Source organism: Anser cygnoides, chromosome 5 (assembly GCF_040182565.1).
Source record: "Anser cygnoides isolate HZ-2024a breed goose chromosome 5, Taihu_goose_T2T_genome, whole genome shotgun sequence".
In the NCBI taxonomy this organism is placed as follows: domain Eukaryota; kingdom Metazoa; phylum Chordata; class Aves; order Anseriformes; family Anatidae; genus Anser; species Anser cygnoides.
In genome coordinates, this window is record NC_089877.1 from 55096631 (window position 1) to 55117031 (window position 20401).

Here is a 20401-nt window from a genome sequence, read left to right on the forward strand (position 1 = left end):
AGTGATTTTTTCTTCCAACACTCTTCTCAGCTTTGCTGGCATTCTTCAAATGATGACTTAGTCCTCTTATTTACATACTATCTTCACATGGCAAATATGACTTTTAGTCATATATAGTCATACAGAAAGATAAATGAAAGTAATCAAAAAAGTTCAGTGGTTAGTGTAAATTACCATAAAAGACAATATAGAAGGTAATAGATGTGTACTGTGAGGATGACAGAGCACTGGGACAGGTTGCCCAGAGAGGTTGTGGAGTCTCCTTCTCTGGAGATATTCAAAACCTGCCTGGATGCCATCCTGTGCAATGTGCTCTAGGTGATCCTGCTCGGCAGGGGGGTTGGACTAGATGATCTTCGGAGGTCCCTTACAACCTCAGCCATTGTGTGTGATTCTGCAATTCTGTGTAAAAGAAGAACAAGGGAGGTTTAGTCCTAATCATTTTACCTGCCTGGTAGATAATGTTCCATAATTACTTGAATGTTTATGTTTGGTGGTCAAATACATTTATTTTCAAACAGCTTTTTGATAAAGTTTAGGAATTAAAATCCATGTTTTACATAGCAAACTTTCTCTAAGCAGTTTTGATATCGAGAAGTTAGTATTCCTGTAGACCATGCAGGGTTCTGCTTTTCCTTTAATGTCATATAATACTTCATTTTCATAAGCACTTACATAAATTCAATTAAGAGTTAACCAACTAAAATATACAAATATGCAGGAGGTTTTCTAAAGAACTAAAACTTCAAAAGGAGCTGGTTTAGAAGTCATGACCTTATTTTTTGCAATAACTTATGCATCATGAACTTACGTAATTGGCAAAAGATAACATATCACACTCTCAGTTTTATGTCCTTGGTTTGACAACAGTGTCAATTGAAGTATTTGCTAACTGCAGAACTATTGGAGCCTCATAGCTTAAAATGTTTTCATTCCAAAGCTGGTGTTCATACCAAATCATTTCCCTGTTATTGTTCTTTTTTAACATTACTAAATTCAGTATCAGAAATTGATAGGAGTATTCAGTATTCAGGTAATTTTAGACACCAAAAATGTTTCTGAACACTAGTTATCCTAGTGAAATAGAAATATCTGAGAATTAAAAGTATATTTTTTCTAATTAAAATGTCATCAGAAAGCACAAAAGCACACACACGAAGTGAACTCAGAATCTTTAAATGTTATCCCTTAAGTGGGAGTCAATGGGAGTGACCTGGATTTTACAGCACTCTCACAGGGTAAGTTTGAGTCTATTTCTTCCTTTCCCTAGAAATTGCTTTAAGCACAAGCCAAGACAGAAGGCTCGACTGGTCCTCTCTGTTGCAACTGGGCATCTGTACCATCCACTGAAAAGGTCAGTCATAGGAATCATAGAATCATAGAATATCCGAGTCAGAAGGGATCCACAAGGACCCTTTTGAAATACTAGGATCTTCAGGAGCTACAACAGAAAATGCATAAATTAACAAAACATTACAGAAAAGAGAGGGGTCTAAAACAAACCTCAGTGTGTTAAGATGCTTAACATCCATCTAAATTCAGTGACAAAGTGGGCTTACTTTCTTGAGGCTCTTTTTGAGTGATCTGAGGCTTAGGAGTGGGGCTTGTTTGTGTTTGTGCTGTAAAATGTGTATTTGGAGGAGAGTAGTTTTTCTTCGAGTCATTTAATAATCCATAACAATATACAACATAGAGGAAAAGAATGGCTACAGTTTTGTTAATTTGTAGTTTTCTGAATGACCACATTATAAACGAATGGCAGGAAACAATCATATGCCACCCATTCAGTAGATCATTTGCTATTTTATCTTGTCTGAAGCTGAATTTAAACTGACCTGAAGAGAAGCAGTTATGTGTCTTGAAATCTGGCAAACAGTAGATTATTGTTGCCAATGTAGATTATTTAGTGAAATCTACAGGCACCACTTTAATTCAATGCTATTGAAAAGTTTCAGTGTCTGGGAGAGTAAATTGAGACTCCCTGTTGTAAATAAACTTGGAGAAGTTATAAACAGCAACCAGGGAAGAAAAAAAATAGTCATAGTGAATAGCAGGAGAACGGACAAAAAATTAAATCTGGAAAGAATGAAACTGATATGCAGAAGAAAAAGGGACGTGCATTCATCAGGTGGAAGACATAGAAGGCAATGCAGTACTGAAAGAAATCACAAGTATAGCATGAGGGATAGCAGTGTCACACATCAAGAAAACAAAGCTCTTTCGAGCTGTTATACAAAGGTCATCACTCCAGAACAGATATGATGGTGTACTTTGGAACCAGGGAAAATTTGGCTTGAAGGAATGTCAAAAACTAACCAAATCCTTTCCTGTTTCTCTACGTGGGAACTACTGTATCTAACTTATACCCAAATTCTTCAATAATAGTCTTCTTCAAAAATGCAAAATTCTACAGGTTTTATTTATCTTATTATGTTTCAGTGCACGCAACAAAGCAGCCTCAGACTCAAAAAATTTCAGACAAAACTAAACCAGAATGTGTTCCAGGAGTGCATCTAATGAACTCTAACCAGTACAGACATCCAGTTTGTCGGATCAACCTAGAACTATTCCAAAATAAAGTTCTTACATCACACATGATCATGGATATTAAGTCCTTGGTACCAACCTTTTTGCTCTACATCTCCTGTTTTGCATTCACTCCACACTCTTATTAGGCCACTCTACTTGCTAACATAGCTACAGCTGCTGGCAAACATTCACTTGAAGAACAGCAAAAGCTGTGATGGCCTGGAGGACCTGGTTTATTGGGAAAAAGCAGGCCAGACACACTAAAAGGGCAAAAGGATTTGTATAGCATCATTTTCCTTGGTCCCTTTGACATTAAACAGTTATGCTCATGCAGCTGTGCAGCCCTTTCTTTTATATCAGACCAGTGGCACCCCAGGCTGGTCAGCTCAAGGACACAAAAGTGAATTGCAATAGCTAACAATTGCATAGACTTTCAGAATGTAAGATTTTAATTTGGTATCTCAGAACATAACCAAGAATGAGGCATAATTAAGATAAGAAAAGAAAAAAAAAAGAAAACTTAATTTCAAAAGACAATGTACTGGCATGACATCTTTTAAACAATGGAACAGTCTCCCAGACTCTCCCCAGTAATGGATCCTATTTGCTTGGTGCTTTTATAGCTAGACTGGCAAATGCTAGAAAACAGCCTGCAGGATATAATCTTGCCTTGGAAAGGGGTTGGGCTGGATGAACATTTCCATGTAAGCTTCCTCTCAATTCAGAGTAAAGTTCTGGAAGAAGGATCTCTTTCTTGCTTTGTATTTGCCATATGAAGCCTATATATGGAGCTCCTAGGTATAGCAACCTCAACAAATGCCATTAGAAGTCTTGGGATCTGACACAAACCTCCTTAGAGATGACTGGTACATCTCCACTGACCTGGGGACCCTCAGACTAGCCCTTTGATACAAAAATGGATGCATACCTGCAAATGTGTGAGAAGTCAGAGCCACCCTCCCCTCTCAGTTATACAAGATGGAAATTAACAACCCAGCACTGGCACATAAAAATTGTGAAGCTCTGTCAAGTGGTTGCATTGCTGAGCTAGTATTTCCTGCTAAAATAGTGGCATGCTGACCCAGTGACATGGCTTTGGATTCAGGCTGACTTGTCAGGCTCAGGGGAAGTTTGTGCTCAGAGGAAGTTTGCATCTTTCTGCACTTGTTCTCATAGACATGTCTTTAGTTATTCTCTAGGTTAATATGCAAAATAATACAATAATAATAATAACAACATCTCCCTTTTGACTCATCCCATGTGCCTTATCTCTTTAGTGTCTGTCATCAGACTGTACATTTGAAGCATGAATTGACTTATTTTAATGTCTCATACAAAATCAAGCACTTTGTCCCAACAAATGCAAGAGAGACTGAGAGCTGCATTGTACTCATAGTTAGCATTTGAGAGTTTTGCAGGTTCTTTGGGGCCAAAACACCCCATTAAAATTTCTATCATGTTGAACTTTCTTCTCCGAAAACTTGTTTCTTATAAATGTCCCAGTTTAGCCACCATAAATGGAGTCATGTAAGCCTTACAAGTCATTTTGAAAAATCACAGCCACATTCTTGAATGCAGAGGCTACATTTTTATTTCAACAACATGAATATAAATTAGAATCTTTCCTTCTCTTTTTCTCAAAATCAAAGAGCAAGCTCTTCAAAGGACTCTATATTGTACCCCTTCAGCATCCATACATGTACAGTAAGACCAAGACCACCAATAACAAATGCAAATTATTTATTGTTATATGAAAGATAAGTACACGTAATACAGAGCAAATAGAAAAAAAAATGGAAAATGAGTTTTAAAATTAAGATTACGGAGCAGAAATAACAGGAGAAATGTTTAAACATATTGCTGCCCCAAGCATGTGAAAATTTCAATGGAAAATAACTACCAAATGTTTCCAAAGCCAACCACAGAAATTAAACGAGATTCAACTTAAACTCAATTTATTCTGATGATTTTGTTATTATAAAGGCACACATGCATGTAGTAATCACGTTGTGTTTTTTTTTTTAAAAAAAAAAAGGAAAAAAAAACAACTCTTCTGGGCTCAAAATTTGTAGAACACTAAAAAAAAAGTTTTAAAAAGAGAAATCCCTCTATTCTGTGAAACTGTTTCTGGGAACTTTCCTGGAAATCCCAGCAAGACAAGCCAAAGAAAATTATCTATGGGGAATTGTGATTGTTGCAGTGAATATGTGCTTATACTCTGATTCATTTAATTAAGCTCTTCGAGTGAATAATGGGATACAAAACAAGGGGCACACAGAAGAACAGTAATCAGTCTGTAACAAGATCATACCACTTATTAACTGTACGTTATACAAATATAAATCCAGATCAGAAAAAAAAAAACATACTGCAGTTACATACTATGATTTTCAATAAAAGCTTTAAAGCAGCATTTGACAATGGTGTTAATTTTAAATTATGTAACTAGTGAAGACACTGTATACCACCCAAGATTTTAGCATGCTGGGAAAATCTCATTTCTCTTTTGAAATTATATTAAATAAATAAATAAATAAATAAGCATTTCTGAAGGATATAAATGGGGACAGAGTCAGAGGAGAAACACACACAGTAAAGAAGTTAAAATTAAAAAAAAATAGATGTATAACAGACATATTAAGCATCCAGATTACAAAGCCTGGATGGCTATTCATTTCTATTTCATTTCAAATGAATTGTAATGTGTGAAAATTGTGCTAGGAAAATAGAAGCTGCTCTTTCATAAGTGATACTGCTGTTTTTAAACAACAACTGCACTGTTAACACATTCATTTGTATTGTACTGTATTAGTAATAGTCAAAAATTGTTATGAATTTGTGGTTCTTGAGTGGAGTTCATTGATAGCCTCAATGAATTCCTTTTGGACAAGCATGTAAGACACTCAACAACTATGGATCTGTGACTGTTAATGGAACTGTCTTTAAGGAGGTCTGCAATTACATCTGGGTGAAGACTGGTCTCCAGTGGTCCACAAGTAGATGTACATCTACTCATGTTTGTTATGGTGCAGTCTGGAGGAAAGCCACTTTGGAAAAGTGACATTGAATCCCAGAAAGAATGTATAACAGGAAGTGCAAGACTCAAGGATGGAGACCGAGATGCTGTGGCTAAAGTTATAAATGACGTTGATAACTTTAATAAAGCACAGCAACACAGTTGAAAAGAAGAGCACATGCTTCACATCATTTTCTGCAGTTTCTGAGGCATCATTTGTAACACCACCACAACTAAGCCACACCACTTTGGACCAGGACTCCCAACAGTCTTTTTAAAAGTATGTTATCTCAGTGGAGCCTTGAAAATTTGCCCCAGTCAAACCGAGTGCTCAGACTTCTTAGTTTCTCACATGTTGACACTCAAGGTATGTGTGATACCAGGTTGGATGAGATCAAATAGGCCAGCAGAACAAATTTAGTGTATTTAATTTTCCCACTTAAATATATATATATTTAAAAAAAAAAAAAAAAGTGTTGCATTTGGGGCACCCGCACACACATTTTTAGCACTGTATGTATGAATATGACAAATTCTAGGGCAGTTTTACACAGCTTAATTACAACAGAAGGTAAAGTAAGAATTTGCACCCCACTCTTGAAATGCATACAGAGAGAAAAACGATTCATTCAAATTCCTTCTCTGTCTTACTTATGTGCAAGATTTCACCCCAACATACAGCATATCTGAACTGGCAGAAAGCTGATTGTAAACCCTGTAACACTGTCTCCCTCATGTACTTTGGGACAAAAATGCACAACCTGAATTCCAACGTTCTATTGTTCAACCCTTGAACGGCAAAAATCCACCTAGAATTAAGAAATGGGATATTCAAATAATATACAGTAAGTAATGAATTTTGCAGTCCATGCTTACAAAACAATTTCCTCACATCACCTTTCCCAGAAAGTGAAGGCTGCAATATAATATACTGTGCTAAATTAAACCTTACACAAACATTACTGACATGTACAGATGTACACTGCTTCAAGCGTTTACTCATCATATGTAATTCAAACAAACGGCAAGTTACTGGGGGCCAAGGGCAAGCATTACAAGAGGATTTTTCAGCTATTCAGAGCTGTGAATCAAAGGCAGTGTATTGTTAAATTGAATGTCTGTATATGAGAGGACTGTGGTTATAGAATATGACGGCAATGAGCACTGTACTGAATATAAATGTCACCTTATTTATCATCCTTTATTATTTTTAGGATGTTCATTGCAAGGAAATATACTTAAGCAACTTTAATTCTATACTAGAAAGGTCTCTACAAGAGAAAAACTTGATCCTAGAACTTTTCAGTAAGAACTTTTTCAATTTCTACAGTTCTTACAACTGGGAAAAGAAGCACCTATTTAAGTACAGTCTATAACGGTATTCATCATATCAGGTCATTTTGGGACACTTCCATGCAGATATTTAACTGATTATGATTTGTTTTCCTAATGGAAAATAATAATAATAATAATAATAATAATAATAATGCATTGTGCACCAAATAAAGTAAATCATTTTTACACACAGAAAGGAGGATAGGTATTTTAAAAAGTCTTTCTCTGATTGATTATAACATAGAAATGTGAGAAAATTTGAACTCCTTCAAAAGTGATTAATTAAACATCAGTGGTTATATCACTGTCTCTTACTAGCACGTGTTCAAATTTAATCACCTCTTATTAAAGATCAAGTGGCCAAAATGATGGTGGTACTCATTATTTAAGCACCATCTCTATCAATTGCCCAGATGGGATACTTCTGTCTGAAAACAGGATTGCTCAGTACAGGACCCGTTCCTCTTTTCTCGGTATGTGTGTGCTCTTTCAGCTTGGTTCCCCCTAAAATAGGACCACCCATACCCATGAAGCCTGCTGAGCCAAAGCCTGGATGATTCTGGAGGTGACTGGCAGCTCCAAAATATTCACATTAAGCCACACAGATCCAGGATCCTCCCCTTCTTGCTTTTTAATTGTCACCATGACAATGTCAACACTTAAATCACCGGTACTGAACATATGCAAGATGTGGCCCAGTTTGTATCTCTTGGAGATGTTACCTAGGCTGCTTTCAGATGCACTATTGCCTTTGCTTTAGATTTCTTAGGTTTTCTTCACAGCCATAAAACTGGAGTGTTACACTGGCAGAGAGATGGGGTGGGAATAACCCTGGGGAATATACCCCTCATGGCACAGAGAAGATAGCAACAGTAATGCCCAGTTCTTTGGATGACAGAACAAAACTGCTTAAAATGCCACTTCCAAAGACACTGTTGTAAAGGGACAGATGTCACACCAACAAGCAAGTGCTTTTTGCAATATCTCTCTGGCATCTCACTCAAGAAAGATGAGCATGTGTCATCACAATAACTGGGATCATCTGTACATAGGAAACACAGTTACAGTAGAGTTAAACAAGGGGTAATATTCCTAAAAACAGAAACGCAACACCTTTAATATTGTAACACCTTTAATATTATGATACACTATTAGTGTTAATTTGGCCTAAGTGTAACTATTTCATAAGCACAGTGGTATTTTTAAGCAATGTCTGCTGAACTCCTTTTAAAGATATTTACAGTAGTTAAAGAAATATCACATTTTAAAGGTACATTACTAATTGCATTCTGGCAGAAGCTTAGCTGGAAACAATATTAGCACTATTTTGATACCAAAAGCTGTTACAGTTTATATTAGATAAGGTTATCCACTGACAGCTAATTGTCAGGATCAAACACCACTACAAGAATATGGTCAGCAGAAGTGACATAGGAGACTTAGGTGCAAAATTTAGGAATGAGCTTATGAAATCTGTGGGTGTACAGAAGAGGACTCGACTATTACACTGGGAGAACTGAGTGACTTCAAGGACTGAAGCAGTACAAACAGGATGAAATCCAGTGTTGCCTAGCTCAATGTCACGAAGATGGCAGCTAAAAATATCTATAAACTGGGCACTTGCCAGCTGCATGTGGAGAAGAAAACTCGAGATGTTTCACTCAAATGCAGGATTAGCATGAGCCCCTAAAGAAATGCAGCTATAGTAAACAAGAACAATTTGAAAACACATGGGGTATTTCCAGCAGAGAGGGATGTGCTGGTCATACGTCACTGGAATACTGTGTAAAATTTAGGTCACCCCTTTCAAGGACAGACACAGCTGTGCTCCATATGGGGGACATCCATAGTCACAGTCCCATCACATGGCCCCCGAGCATGTGCCTGAGCTCCCATATTGTGTCTGGGAAATCCCATGCCATGCACCACATGAACAGGAAATCCAGTGTGTGGGAAACATGAACTACACAGATGGCCAGCGAGTGCGCAGTATACCCGGCACGCTCCGGTTGTACTGGGCTCCCCAAGACAGGCCAACCCTATGGCGCTTTGTACAGGGAGACTGATACAGCTGAGAGGGTCCAGAGCTGCTGTATGTATATTTTTCATTTATCCTTTGGGTTTCAGGTCGGTCTGAGCTCTATTGCAGAGCACTGATCAAATAATGTAACGTGTGTGGTACACCCAGCGTGTTCCTGACATGCCACACTCATCGTCCAGGTGCTCAGCTGTCAAGCTGCATATGTGTTTGTCTGTGACTTCCAGATGTCAACCAGACCGCTGAGAAAGATTGTGCTGAACAAGTGACCATATGCTGTGCCAAGGACTCCAGTGAATCTCCTCCCATATGATGCAGGAAAACGGACTTTACATTAAACGGGTGCAGAAGGAAGCTTCTAGGATGATCAGAGAAATGGAAAATCCATCTCATGAGAAGGGACTGAGCACCTGAATAAACAGGTGCAGACCAATATGAGCTCCCTTACGCTTAGGTGGTCTCATGCTGTCCCAGAATCCATACAGACAGAATTAGTGTGGTGCTAATGAACTCTGCAGCAGATCTCACCAGCTCAGGCTTAGCATTGCCCTGACATAGCCCTGTAGGTGCCAGGAGGCGGGTAATTTGCACCCCAGCTCACTCAGAAGGTAAGCAGAGCTAGCCTGAATCTGCTCGTCCCTGTTGGGACAGGTGTGCCCCGCATGAGCTTGCCCTGTTAGCCCTGTGGAGCAGTGCCCGAAGGGGATAGGACTGCCCGACTGCTCTCACGGGGACAGGAAAATTGTCCTCACAAAAAGACAGTGTTGGCATAAGAACAAGTGGACATAAGCCCGCTTAGATGCTTTTAAGCTGGAAACTAGAATAATTCTAACCATTATGGCAGCAAGATCTTGCAATAGCTCTCATAATCATTGGAGGCAAAGGTATAAGCAATTTTAAGGTGATATACGTGATATGTTTCTGAACAGAGTTCTGTAATACAGAGGTGCCTGAAACACTCCTATTAGACATGTCCTACTAGACGCCATCCCAAAAAACTCCGTTAGCTGTGAACTGCAAACCAAAATCCAATCAAAATCAGAAATTTAATTAAAAGCAGCTCTTCTGAGCCTGTTGCTGGCAGTCATTACACTGGTAAAAAGTGACAGCTACTTCCATCAGTCATGCAATATCAATGGCTGCTAAAGCCAGCCAAGGAGCTGGCGCAGACCACGACTGCCCAAGGACCGCCGCATTTTGTAGAAGGTATTTATAAGAAAGGATTCAGAGCCTTTTATCTCTGCTTTCATCAGCTAAGATACTTTACTCCTACTTTAATTTATATTTTGCTGCTGTCTTCCATTTTTTTTTTTCTTTTCGCTCAGTTGGAGCATGATGCCAATTAAAATTAGTTAAGAAAGAAAATGTCAGTTTTTCCAAATACAACATAATTGTTCTTAAAGCAGTGTTCCCTCAGTACCTAGTAAATCCAGGGCTCTTTTGCAATAAATATTCTTCTCAGAACTCTTTCTCTTTTCTGCAAGTAGGCTTAGATCTCTTTGGTCAATTTTATTCACGTATGTATTCCTATCTTTGTATAAAGCTATGATTCCCCCCTCCCTTTTTTTTTTTTCTAAATAAAAGGTCACAAATACTTTTTCGGAAAAAAAAAAAAGTGCCTTTTTATTGGTTTAAGAAACTTGAACTTGGTTTCAGGTAAGAACTAGTAGCAAGGGATTAGTATTCCCACAAATTCAACTTTATTGAAATGTCAGGAATAAAAGTACGGTTGGATTCCGGGAATCAGGTTTGCACAGATGTTAATGTTCAGAGGCAATTTGTGGCCCTTAATTTAAGTTTCGCAGAGGATGGCAGACTGCTCCAGGTGTCCACAATGATTCACACATAGAGAAGAACGAATCGCAACCCAGAATTTCATATCTAAGTTTAAAATACCCATTTAATCTTTGGTTGTTTTTTTGCTGCTGGAGCTTCAGGTGGAAATGTTGGGACCTATGAAATGATGAGCTGTATCACATAGCAATGCTTGTCACAGTTTTTCCCTGTGAAGATACTGTATTGCTTAGTCTAAGAATAACTTTAAAATTCACAGAAAGTAAGAACTGTTGAGCAGCTAAAAATAAAAAGTCATAGGAGGACGTGCTGTTAGGCATAAGCACTGAGACCCTTTAAATCAGCTTGAGCTATTGAGCTAACCTAAACATTTTGAGTCGGATCCTGATTCCAGTGAATTCAAAATGATTTGTGGTGAGAACTAATGTTTCTCCTTTTATTTCTGTTTTCCTGCTAATGAGTATCAGATACAACATTGCAAGACTACTCTGTAAACAAAGTGCAAAATTAATCATTTTCAGAGGAACATTTTATTCACAGTAGGCTGCATAGGGAAGGAATTAAGCCTAAGTAAATAAACAATGAAGGTAAATAATACACAGAGAAAGTCAAAAGGTCATCAGAAGATGCAATTTAAAATATCGCTGGGTGTACGATGAAAGCAAAATATACCATTTATGAGAAAAATTCCATAATTGAGTAAAATGCTGAGTAATTTCATCTAAGCATTAAATTATTTGCAGTTTCCTGCATGGAAGCAAAAAATAGAGCTGAAACTCAGGCCCTTGTTATGCCAAAGATCTTTTCTTCATCCAAGAGCAGAGAAGCTAGCAGGTTATACAATTTTATGTCAATTATAACATTCCATATAAATAATCTATACTTGTCCAAACTAACTGACTTCCACTTCCAATTATTTCTGGGCAAAGTTTTAAAAAGAAATACTGCATTGCGATATAAAATAAGCAAATTGCATCTGTTTTGGAACAAATGAAGAATTACATGCAGTTCACATTCATCAAAATCTTTCTATCTGGCCGCAGAAGTCTATTATTAGGATGTGTCAAACCTGTCCAGAAACATCTTTCTACTGTTGATAAACAAGCTGTGCATTACATTAGGAGATTCAGATGTGTATTCCTTCCAATTCTTATGTATGTCTAGTCATTAATCCAAAACAACATTGCCAAACTTCGACCACAGAAATAGTAAAAATAAATACCAAAGGTCTGGGAAGAGAAATCCTGAGGTCACCAAGAGAAGGTAACTTCAAGGGAGTATCCTGGAAATTAGGAGTTATAAATCATCATGGCCTGAAAGAAAAATTCAGAAATTGCATAATGCCATTTTGCATGGCTAAAAATAATGGAGTCTTGGTGCAAATGCCAGGAAAAAAAAAATGGAAAACTTCACAAACATTTATGTTCAAAGAAAAGGCTTCAAGCAAGCAACTTACCTGATGAGAGCAGAAGTGCAGAGCGATTGTACCTTCTAGCCTTGTGTTTGGACTACCACTTGCTCGGAATGGGTCTGTCATACTTAAAGCGATAATTTACACAGAACTAGTCCACATTAGGTACGTAATATACATTTTTATGACATTGTGGATAAAAGGTCAGTAGTTTAATGATCTCAATTCTATATTCAAATGTGGACTGATATTTCTGCCTTTCTGGGAAGAGTAAACTCCTTCATTTTTGCTAAATTATTTGTTCCTCGACTCTACGGCTTATTCAAAAACGTCAAACCACTGCTGGGTAAAAGCTTTATATTGTAGAAAATGAAGGTCAACCTGAAGAAGATTATCCTACACATGATCCCTAAAGATTTGTCTTGAATAAATGTTTTTCTAAATGCTATTTTTCCTCCCTTCCCCTCTGAGCATGTTGCAGATTGAAAATTCAAATGTGTGTGTCAGTTCAGGCAGGGCACGTGCAATTGTCCGAAAACTCGAGAATTATTAAACGATATTATTTTAAAATTCTGCACTTGCTAAGGAAAGTGAGATGACAGAAAACGCTTCCTGAGACTTCAGCCCTCCTTTTGTCTGTTATCATACTACATGGCTTGGGTAAAATCCTGATCACAAGGAAGGCAATGGGAGTTTTGCCAGTGCTCATTCAAGGCTTTCACCACACAGACCTCAGGGCTCTGAGAATCAGCCTGGAACAAAGCATGCCAGCCAGCAGTGAGATTACCCCATGGAAAGGAAGTTCAGAGGAGCAGTGTTTCCTTTACCCCAACAAAGCCCGGACCCAGCCTGTCAACTCAGAAGTATCCTCTTAACATTTTGAGAAAATACCATGACCAGGCTGCATCATTTAAAAGATTAAAAAAAAAAAATAACCTTAGCTGTAAGCCTGCTATTCTCATCTTTCTAAATTGTGCTAGTGCATTGAAATTTGCTATCAGTGGAAGCACATTGTTATAAAATGCCGCACGTGGTGAATTTTGTTACAATCTTTTCAGAGAAGACTGAGATTCCAGCAAATTGCACATCCTCATCCTTCTCTGCACCACACCTGAAACCAGCATGAAAAAAAAGACAATGGAAGCAGTATTTTCTCTTTCTGCCAAGGACTTCATCTGTATTCAATGCGTATAAAGTTGCCACTTAAGTATAACTCTATGGGGTTCCACTTCTGGACTAGACTGTTGCCTTTGCTGCAGAGCAAGCCATTCAGATGACTATAATTACACCATAATACCAGGGGGTCCAGCCTGAGCTCTTGAGCCACAGCAGCTTGTGAGCAGTTTGCTTGGTGGGTAGCTTGGCACAGGGGGCTCTGGATAATCTGATTTCCTACTGCTGGAGGAAGTCAGTCAGCAGCTGCTGCTGAAGTTGACATTGCCGGCTCAACCCTAAAGCCAGCTGTGCACCCCATCCAGCTCCAGTAGGACCTTGTGACAGCCACTGTCATCTGCCATACATCTCCTGTTCTACACATCGTCCTTGCATTGAAGCTGGTTTGGGAAATCTCTGCCCTTAGCACATTCTCACAAGATAATCCCACCTAGGACCAGTCTGATAACATTGCTAAGGCAGTCTGATGGGCTAGTCCTGATACTGGCCTAGATACATGCTCTGGCTGTTTATCTTGTGCCTTCACTGCATTGCATCGTTTGGTTTTGTCATGAGCAGGGAGCTAACCTAGCAGGAAATAACTCAGTTCGTAGAGCTAAGCTTTTCTGCTCCCTTAGTTGCCTGAACCAGGTCTCCGTGGGTCATTGCAGCATCACAGAGCACAAGGTGCAAGCAGAAGCGAGGAAGGAGCAACAGGGTAGGAAATTGCACCTTTTGGTGTTCATCAACTTGCACTGTAAGTAGTGCTATTACTGCTATTTCAGGGCTCCTGAAGTAAACCCAGTCCCCAAAATCATCTGGGTTCACAAAAACAGAGATTCAGTAAAATCCCCTCACTCTCTCATCCAGAACCTCTCAGTTATCTGGTTTCTATCACAGCCTGATAGGCTGCTGGCACAACAGGGGCACTAGTGGTGTAGAGACAGGTGCAGAAACCCATCAGCACATCAGGGGTCTGCCACTAAGTCAGTGCTACAGAGCTTTGGCAGGTGGCTCACAGGCTCAAGAAAATGTTGGTTTCCACTTGGGGTGGAAGCTGAGTGTTGCGCTACAAGACCTATAGTTCTGGGATCAGTACTCCCTCCAAAATAAACAAATCCATCCCAGTTCAACCCAAAATGAGCAAGAAGTGGGGAAAAGAAAAACATTAATAAGCTTCAGTGCAGGGAAACTCTTTGTCATATATGTCATACTTGTCACGTATTCAAAGGTGAAAATGCTGGGGTGGGGAATCAAAGCCCGTGGCTCTGCTAGTGATTTTACACACTGGTCTGCAGTGCAGCACTTATTTTATTTCAATTCTCTAAGCTACTCAAAGCATTGGCTAGCTCCTTGACTTTGCATGTTTTTTTCTTGAGTCATGTATATATTAAAAAAAAGAGCAGAATTAAAACATGTGTCATCTAAAAGTGATGAAAGATTACGAGGGATGTAGGTCCAGAGACATCCAGACCCATGCGCAGACTCCAGCCTTCCAGTAACTTCTTTGCAGAGGCCTCGCTAAGGGCAAACAAGTGCAAATGGAGTTTAGCCACCTTGGATTTAGCATTTACCCAGTTCTTACAGATACCAGACAGCAAACTACCGCTGCACTGCCACACCTCTCCACAGCTGCTGGAAATGGGTGGCCGCTTACACGAGGCGAAATTGCTCAGCTCTTATTTCAGGGCCCGATCCAAATGTCAGTGGAGGCTTTTTCATCTCCCTCTCATAAAGCTTAGTTCTAACACGCTAATGACATGTAGCCTAGCTGACATGAGAGGTGGAATTCTTCCAAAACATATTTTGTTTCCTGTCAGAAAGCATTGCGTGCCTTTGCCCAGGAAATTATAAAACAGAAAATAAACATGTAAATATACCATTTCAACACATCCTCTACATCAAAGCTTGTTTTTAATGTTTTTAATTTCAGCTTTTTGAGGTTTTGTTTTTATAAGTTGCTGAATTTATTTTGTAGCTCCTGTTTATAAAAGAACTTTTAAAGAGTTACAAATTACATTTATCAAATCAAAAAAACCTACAACTATAAAGCTCTCAAAAAGGCAAATAATGTGAACCCTGCAAGTGCACGCATGCAGACACACACACACAAACTTCTATATGCGTAAGGTTACTGGCTACTGAACCACAGACCACATGCAGAAGAGTAAAAACCACCCATAACCAGATGTGCCACTGTAAATCTCATATTTTAGACTATATGCTATGAACTCTTCAACGTGCAGGAAGACACAAGTTCCCACAGTATTAGTAGCAGTGATAGGGATTCCTAGAAAGACCCATTACCTTCAGGTACCTAAAAATAGCCCAGCATCCCAGAGGCAGGTACTGCCCTTGCGTAGTACATGGAGGGCTTATTGGGGCATGATTTTGAAAAATATCCAGCACAATACAGACATGCGAATGGCAGTGACACATCACTTCAAACCTCCCTAAAACCAAAGACAGAATTTCACCCTTTCCCACGGAGTTTTGTGTGCTGTACTTAGACTGAATGCAGCAGTGCATGACTTGCAGAGCCATGCAGAGCCACTGCTTCTTTAGGAAACAGCAGCCTCAGGTTATACTTGAATTTTCCTGTGGTAGGGAAGGGTAGCAGTGGGCCATTGCAGCAAAGTGCTTCAGTTCCCTGCTCTATCCGCAGCTGAATAGGAAACCCCAATTCAAATGTTTCCTTCTATAAGTTATAGAAGGAATATATAGAGTTATATAGAAGTTTCCTTCTTCTAAGCTATAAAAATAAAACATAGTTGATTCCAGGGATTAGAGAAAAACGCATTTCCAAAGTCCCTATTCAGCTACAAATACGCTATTTAAGACCAAATACTTTTTTTTTTTTTTTACCTTGGAATATCTCTCACTGATCTGGTAGAGCAAAGTTTGTTGATATTCAGGGTTGCAAAGCCATCTGTTTACTCAGGCTTTTGTCTGTCAGCATAGTTTGAAGAGGTCGCTTTTAGAGATCAATTTTTTTTCCTGGGGGTTTCTTCAGAGCTACCACAATTTGTTATTGCGTCTGTTTAGAGGCTTTAATTTGTGGTTTTCAGGATTGCATAACTGCACAGAGAGGTGGTGAGAGGCCCACATGAAGAGTTCAAAATAAGTTTGACAATATAGTAAATATCTACTCAGTAATTTTCCCTGGACTGAGCACCACAGAATGCCAAAAAAGTTATTAGTCAGGCTAGTGTATGAACGTGTCATTATGAGGACCGGAGCATATATTTCCATTCAGATACTACAACACTGAATTCACTCCACTCGCTGTTGACACCAGCTGAAGACGATCCATGGGGGGCTGCAACCCAAGCGCCCACTTAGGTTGTTCTAAAAGAGTCTGTTTCAAACCAGATATAGAAAAAAAATAAAATGAGATTTTAATTGTGCCTTTTATTTGGAGTTCTCATAATAAGTTACATAAAAAATGAAGTAAGCCGCCTGGACTCCCAGGAGGAAGAGGCTCAGCTTTGGTTTTTCCATGTTGCAGATGTCAGATGGGAGGCACAGAGACGTGCACAGCCACGTTTGGAGAAGCGCTCGCTGCACCCAGGGCAGGTTTCAGGTTCTGTGGGTCACTAGGAATCTGTAGCCAGATACCCGGCATTGACCACATGCAGAAACAGGGCTCTGATATGCACATTGTGTGCTTGGGTTGTGCATCCCCAGGGTCCGGGTGGCAGGCACCTGTGTGCATGCTGCTACAGCAGCACCTGAAGGCCTGAGTCATGCCTGCATAGCAGAGGGCAGCACTGGGTGTTCTGGGCAACCCTAACACCCCTTTCTGAAGAAGCTGGTGAGGAAATGATGTTCACACCACAAGCTGGGAACCCTGCATCAATGGAGTGGCAAGGCTGTGAGCAGAGCCATCGGTTTTTGCCTAGTATTGTGTCTAGACACCAAACTAGATTTAAGCCGCATACCTCTGGTACAGGTCTCCATCTAGCCCAGCAAGAAGGAATTTATGGGCTATAAATTCCTCCTGCCTGGGTAAAGACTGGAGGCAGCTAGTCTGTGCTCGCCTCTGTGTACTGCAAGCATTTCACCACAGGTAACACAGCCCCCAACCCTAAAACTGGTGTTCGCACATCTGCTCTGTGGACGGGACACACGGGTCCACCCGACATTGCCCACGACATGCCTCTTCACCCCGCTGCTTGAGGACTTCGCTAGGCCCGCTGATGCAAGGGGCTGGGATTTCTACTTCGCAGGACAACACAACACAATACTGCTGCTTCCTCCTGAGTTGCTGCGAGGGGGCTTCGAGGCTTCCATCTCACCTGGGTGCAGTGGGCGACGTAGTGGGGGCCGCGGCCGGCTGTCCCCACTGCCGACGGGATGGGTTCCAGGGGACAAGCCCAGAGGACGGGACGGGACGGGACGGGACGGGACGGGACGGGACGGCAGCCCCGGGAACGCTACGCCGGCCCCATCCAAGCCGCCGTCGAGCTCTCCCGACGGCCTCCTGCGGCACGGCCCGGCCCCGCCTTCACACCCGGCCGGCCCCGCCAGGCAGCGGACACCCGGGGGCCGGGGGGGTGGCAGGGTCCGGCGGCTCCCCCCCTCCGCCGCCACCACCACCGGCACGGCCGCCGCCGCTTCTCGGGCAACAGCTCCCCTTAGCGGCCGCAGCGCCGCCCGCCGCCCGCCCCTCCTCCGCCGCGGGCCAGCGCCCGCCGGCCGGAGCCCACCTGGCACCCCCTGAGCCCCGCCGCGGGGCCGGGGCAGCGCCCGCCGCCCGCCCCGTCCCGTCCCGTCCCGTGCGCCCCGTGCGCCCCGTCCGTCCCGTCCTGTCCCGTCTCCTCCCGTCCCGTCCCGCCCCGCCGCGGGAGGATGCGGGCGAGACCGCGGGTTCGAGCTCCGGTGTCCCCGGTGCCCGGTTGTGGCCGTGCCCGCTTGTGGCTGTGCCCGGTTACGACCGTGCCCGGGCCGCGGGCTGAGGAGCGGGGAGGGACGCGGCGCGGAGCGGGCTGCCCGTCCCTGACACCTGCGGGCGCCGCCGGGACGGCGCTGCCCCGGCCCCGCTCCTGCGCGGCCCCGACCCCGCTGTCGGGGCGGGGGAGTGGGGGGGGGGCCGGGCTGCGCCTGTTGCATTGTCCCTGGCGGGGCTGGCAGCGAGCGGCCGCCGCTATCTGCGGCCGGGGACCCCGGCCGTGCCCTATCGCGGACTCTCTGCTGGGGCCTGATAGCGGCTGCTCCCTGCTCGGCTGCACGTCCCCTCGCAGCTCCCGCCGGGGCTCTCTCCCCCTTTGTCTGTGTATTTTTAGGTCATTAGAGTGGAGGGGTAGGTAATCCCCAGGCTCAAGTTCCAGAGGGGCGGGTTCTGGCCGGAGGTGGAGTCACTTTTCATTTAAATCCCTGACTATAAAATGGGCTTAAAGAGAAGCGGGATCTCAGCCGTGCCGCGCAGACCCCGGCAAGCAGGGTACGTGGGGGCCCCCGGGCAGCCGGCGCCCCGCAGCACCAGCCGCGACGATGCTCCACTCCCTCGGCGTTCACACCTTGCAGCTGCTCACCCAGGCGGCCGCCTGCATCCTCCTCTTCCCCCGCTTCCTGCTCACCGCCGTGATGCTCTGGCTCCTAGATTTTCTGTGCATTAGGAAGAAGATGCTACTGATGCCCACGGCGGAGGAGGTGGCCAGAGCCAGCGAGGGGCCGCCCCCCGACGACCCCCCGGTCTGCGTGTCCGACTCCAACCGCATGTTCACGCTGGAGTCGCTGAAAGCCGTGTGGCACGGGCAGAAGCTGGACTTCTTCAAGTCGGCGCACGTGGGCTCCTTGGCCCCCAACCCCGAGGTGATCCAGCTGGACGGGCAGAAGAGGCTCCGCATCCTGGACTTCGCCCGCGGCAAGAGACCCCTCATCCTCAACTTCGGCAGCTGCACCTGACCCCCGTTCATGGCCCGCCTCCGGTCCTTCCAGCGCCTGGCCGCGCACTTCGTGGACATTGCCGACTTCCTGCTGGTGTACATCGAAGAAGCACACCCCTCCGACGGCTGGGTCAGCTCGGACGCAGCCTACAACATCCCCAAGCACCAGTGCCTCCAGGACAGGCTGCGGGCAGCTCAGCTGATGAGGGAAGGGGCGCCCGATTGCCCCCTGGCCGTGGACACCATGGACAATGCTTCCAGCGCCGCCTACGGTGCCTACTTCGAGAGGCTCTACGTCATCCAGGAGGAGAAGGTGATGTACCAGGGAGGCAGAGGACCAGAGGGCTACAAGATCTCGGAGCTCAGAAGCTGGCTAGACCAATACAAAACCCGGCTCCAGAGCCCCAGCACGGTGGTCATCCAAGTGTAAAAAGGACCTGGCAAAAGGCGCAGGGGCGGAGAGGGGAGGGGAGGGCGGGAGGAGAGGTGGCGAGGGAGAAGGCACCGCGACGCGGATGGCAGGAGCCCTCCTCCCCGGGGACACTCGAAGGAGGCTGCCGTGCGAGCTTTCGAGCAAGATGTGCCATAGTCCTTTCTCTATTCAAATCATGTTGATTTGCCAGCCACGCTCTGTCGATACTGTATTCCCATGTGCGTTTTGTAAATAACTCTTCTTTTTTTTTTTTTTTTCTTTTATTTGGAGAAGCGTTTACTAATTTTTAAGGAGGCTCTCTTCCTTCGGGATCTGTTCCCAGCTGCGTGTGTGCGCGGGTGTGTGTCTGAAAAGTTGTGTACAAGTGCTCCGTGCTGCCTAGCAAGTGCTAACTGGGATTTCTAGTATTTCTTTGTGATGACCGATTTTGAAATGGGTTTCTCTAATGCCAGGAAATCGCGTCTGATGTTGTCAAGTACTAGAACTGCCAATAGCCAGAGCTGAACGGAATGTCCTATTTATGGGGGGGTTTTGTAAGACGTTCGTTCACCTTTTTTTTTATGAATTTTTTTAAATAATAAAGGTTGAGTAAATACACGTCTAACCTTGCCCGTCTCTCTATCTCGCTCCAGAGCGCCACATTCACTTTCCCTTTTGCCTACCTTGTAGCGTCCTCTTCGCGGCCGAGGAGGGGAACGCGAAGCGGCCGGAGGGAGAGGATGCGCAGCTGGGGGCGGCGAGCAGGGCTGCGGCAGGACCCGGAGAAGAAGGGGGGCACTGAGGGTCCCCAGGGGAAAAACACACC

General features: G+C 43.2%; 1 protein-coding gene across 1 annotated transcript; it reads left to right on the forward strand.

Moving 5' to 3' along the window:
• The first annotated feature begins 18615 nt into the window (after positions 1-18615).
• DIO3 (iodothyronine deiodinase 3) lies at positions 18616-20200 on the forward strand. Its single transcript, XM_013199473.3, has one exon. The coding sequence runs from the start codon at positions 18769-18771 to the stop codon at positions 19591-19593; it is 825 nt and encodes a 274-aa protein (XP_013054927.1). The 5' UTR covers positions 18616-18768; the 3' UTR covers positions 19594-20200.
• Positions 20201-20401: the final 201 nt, after the last annotated feature.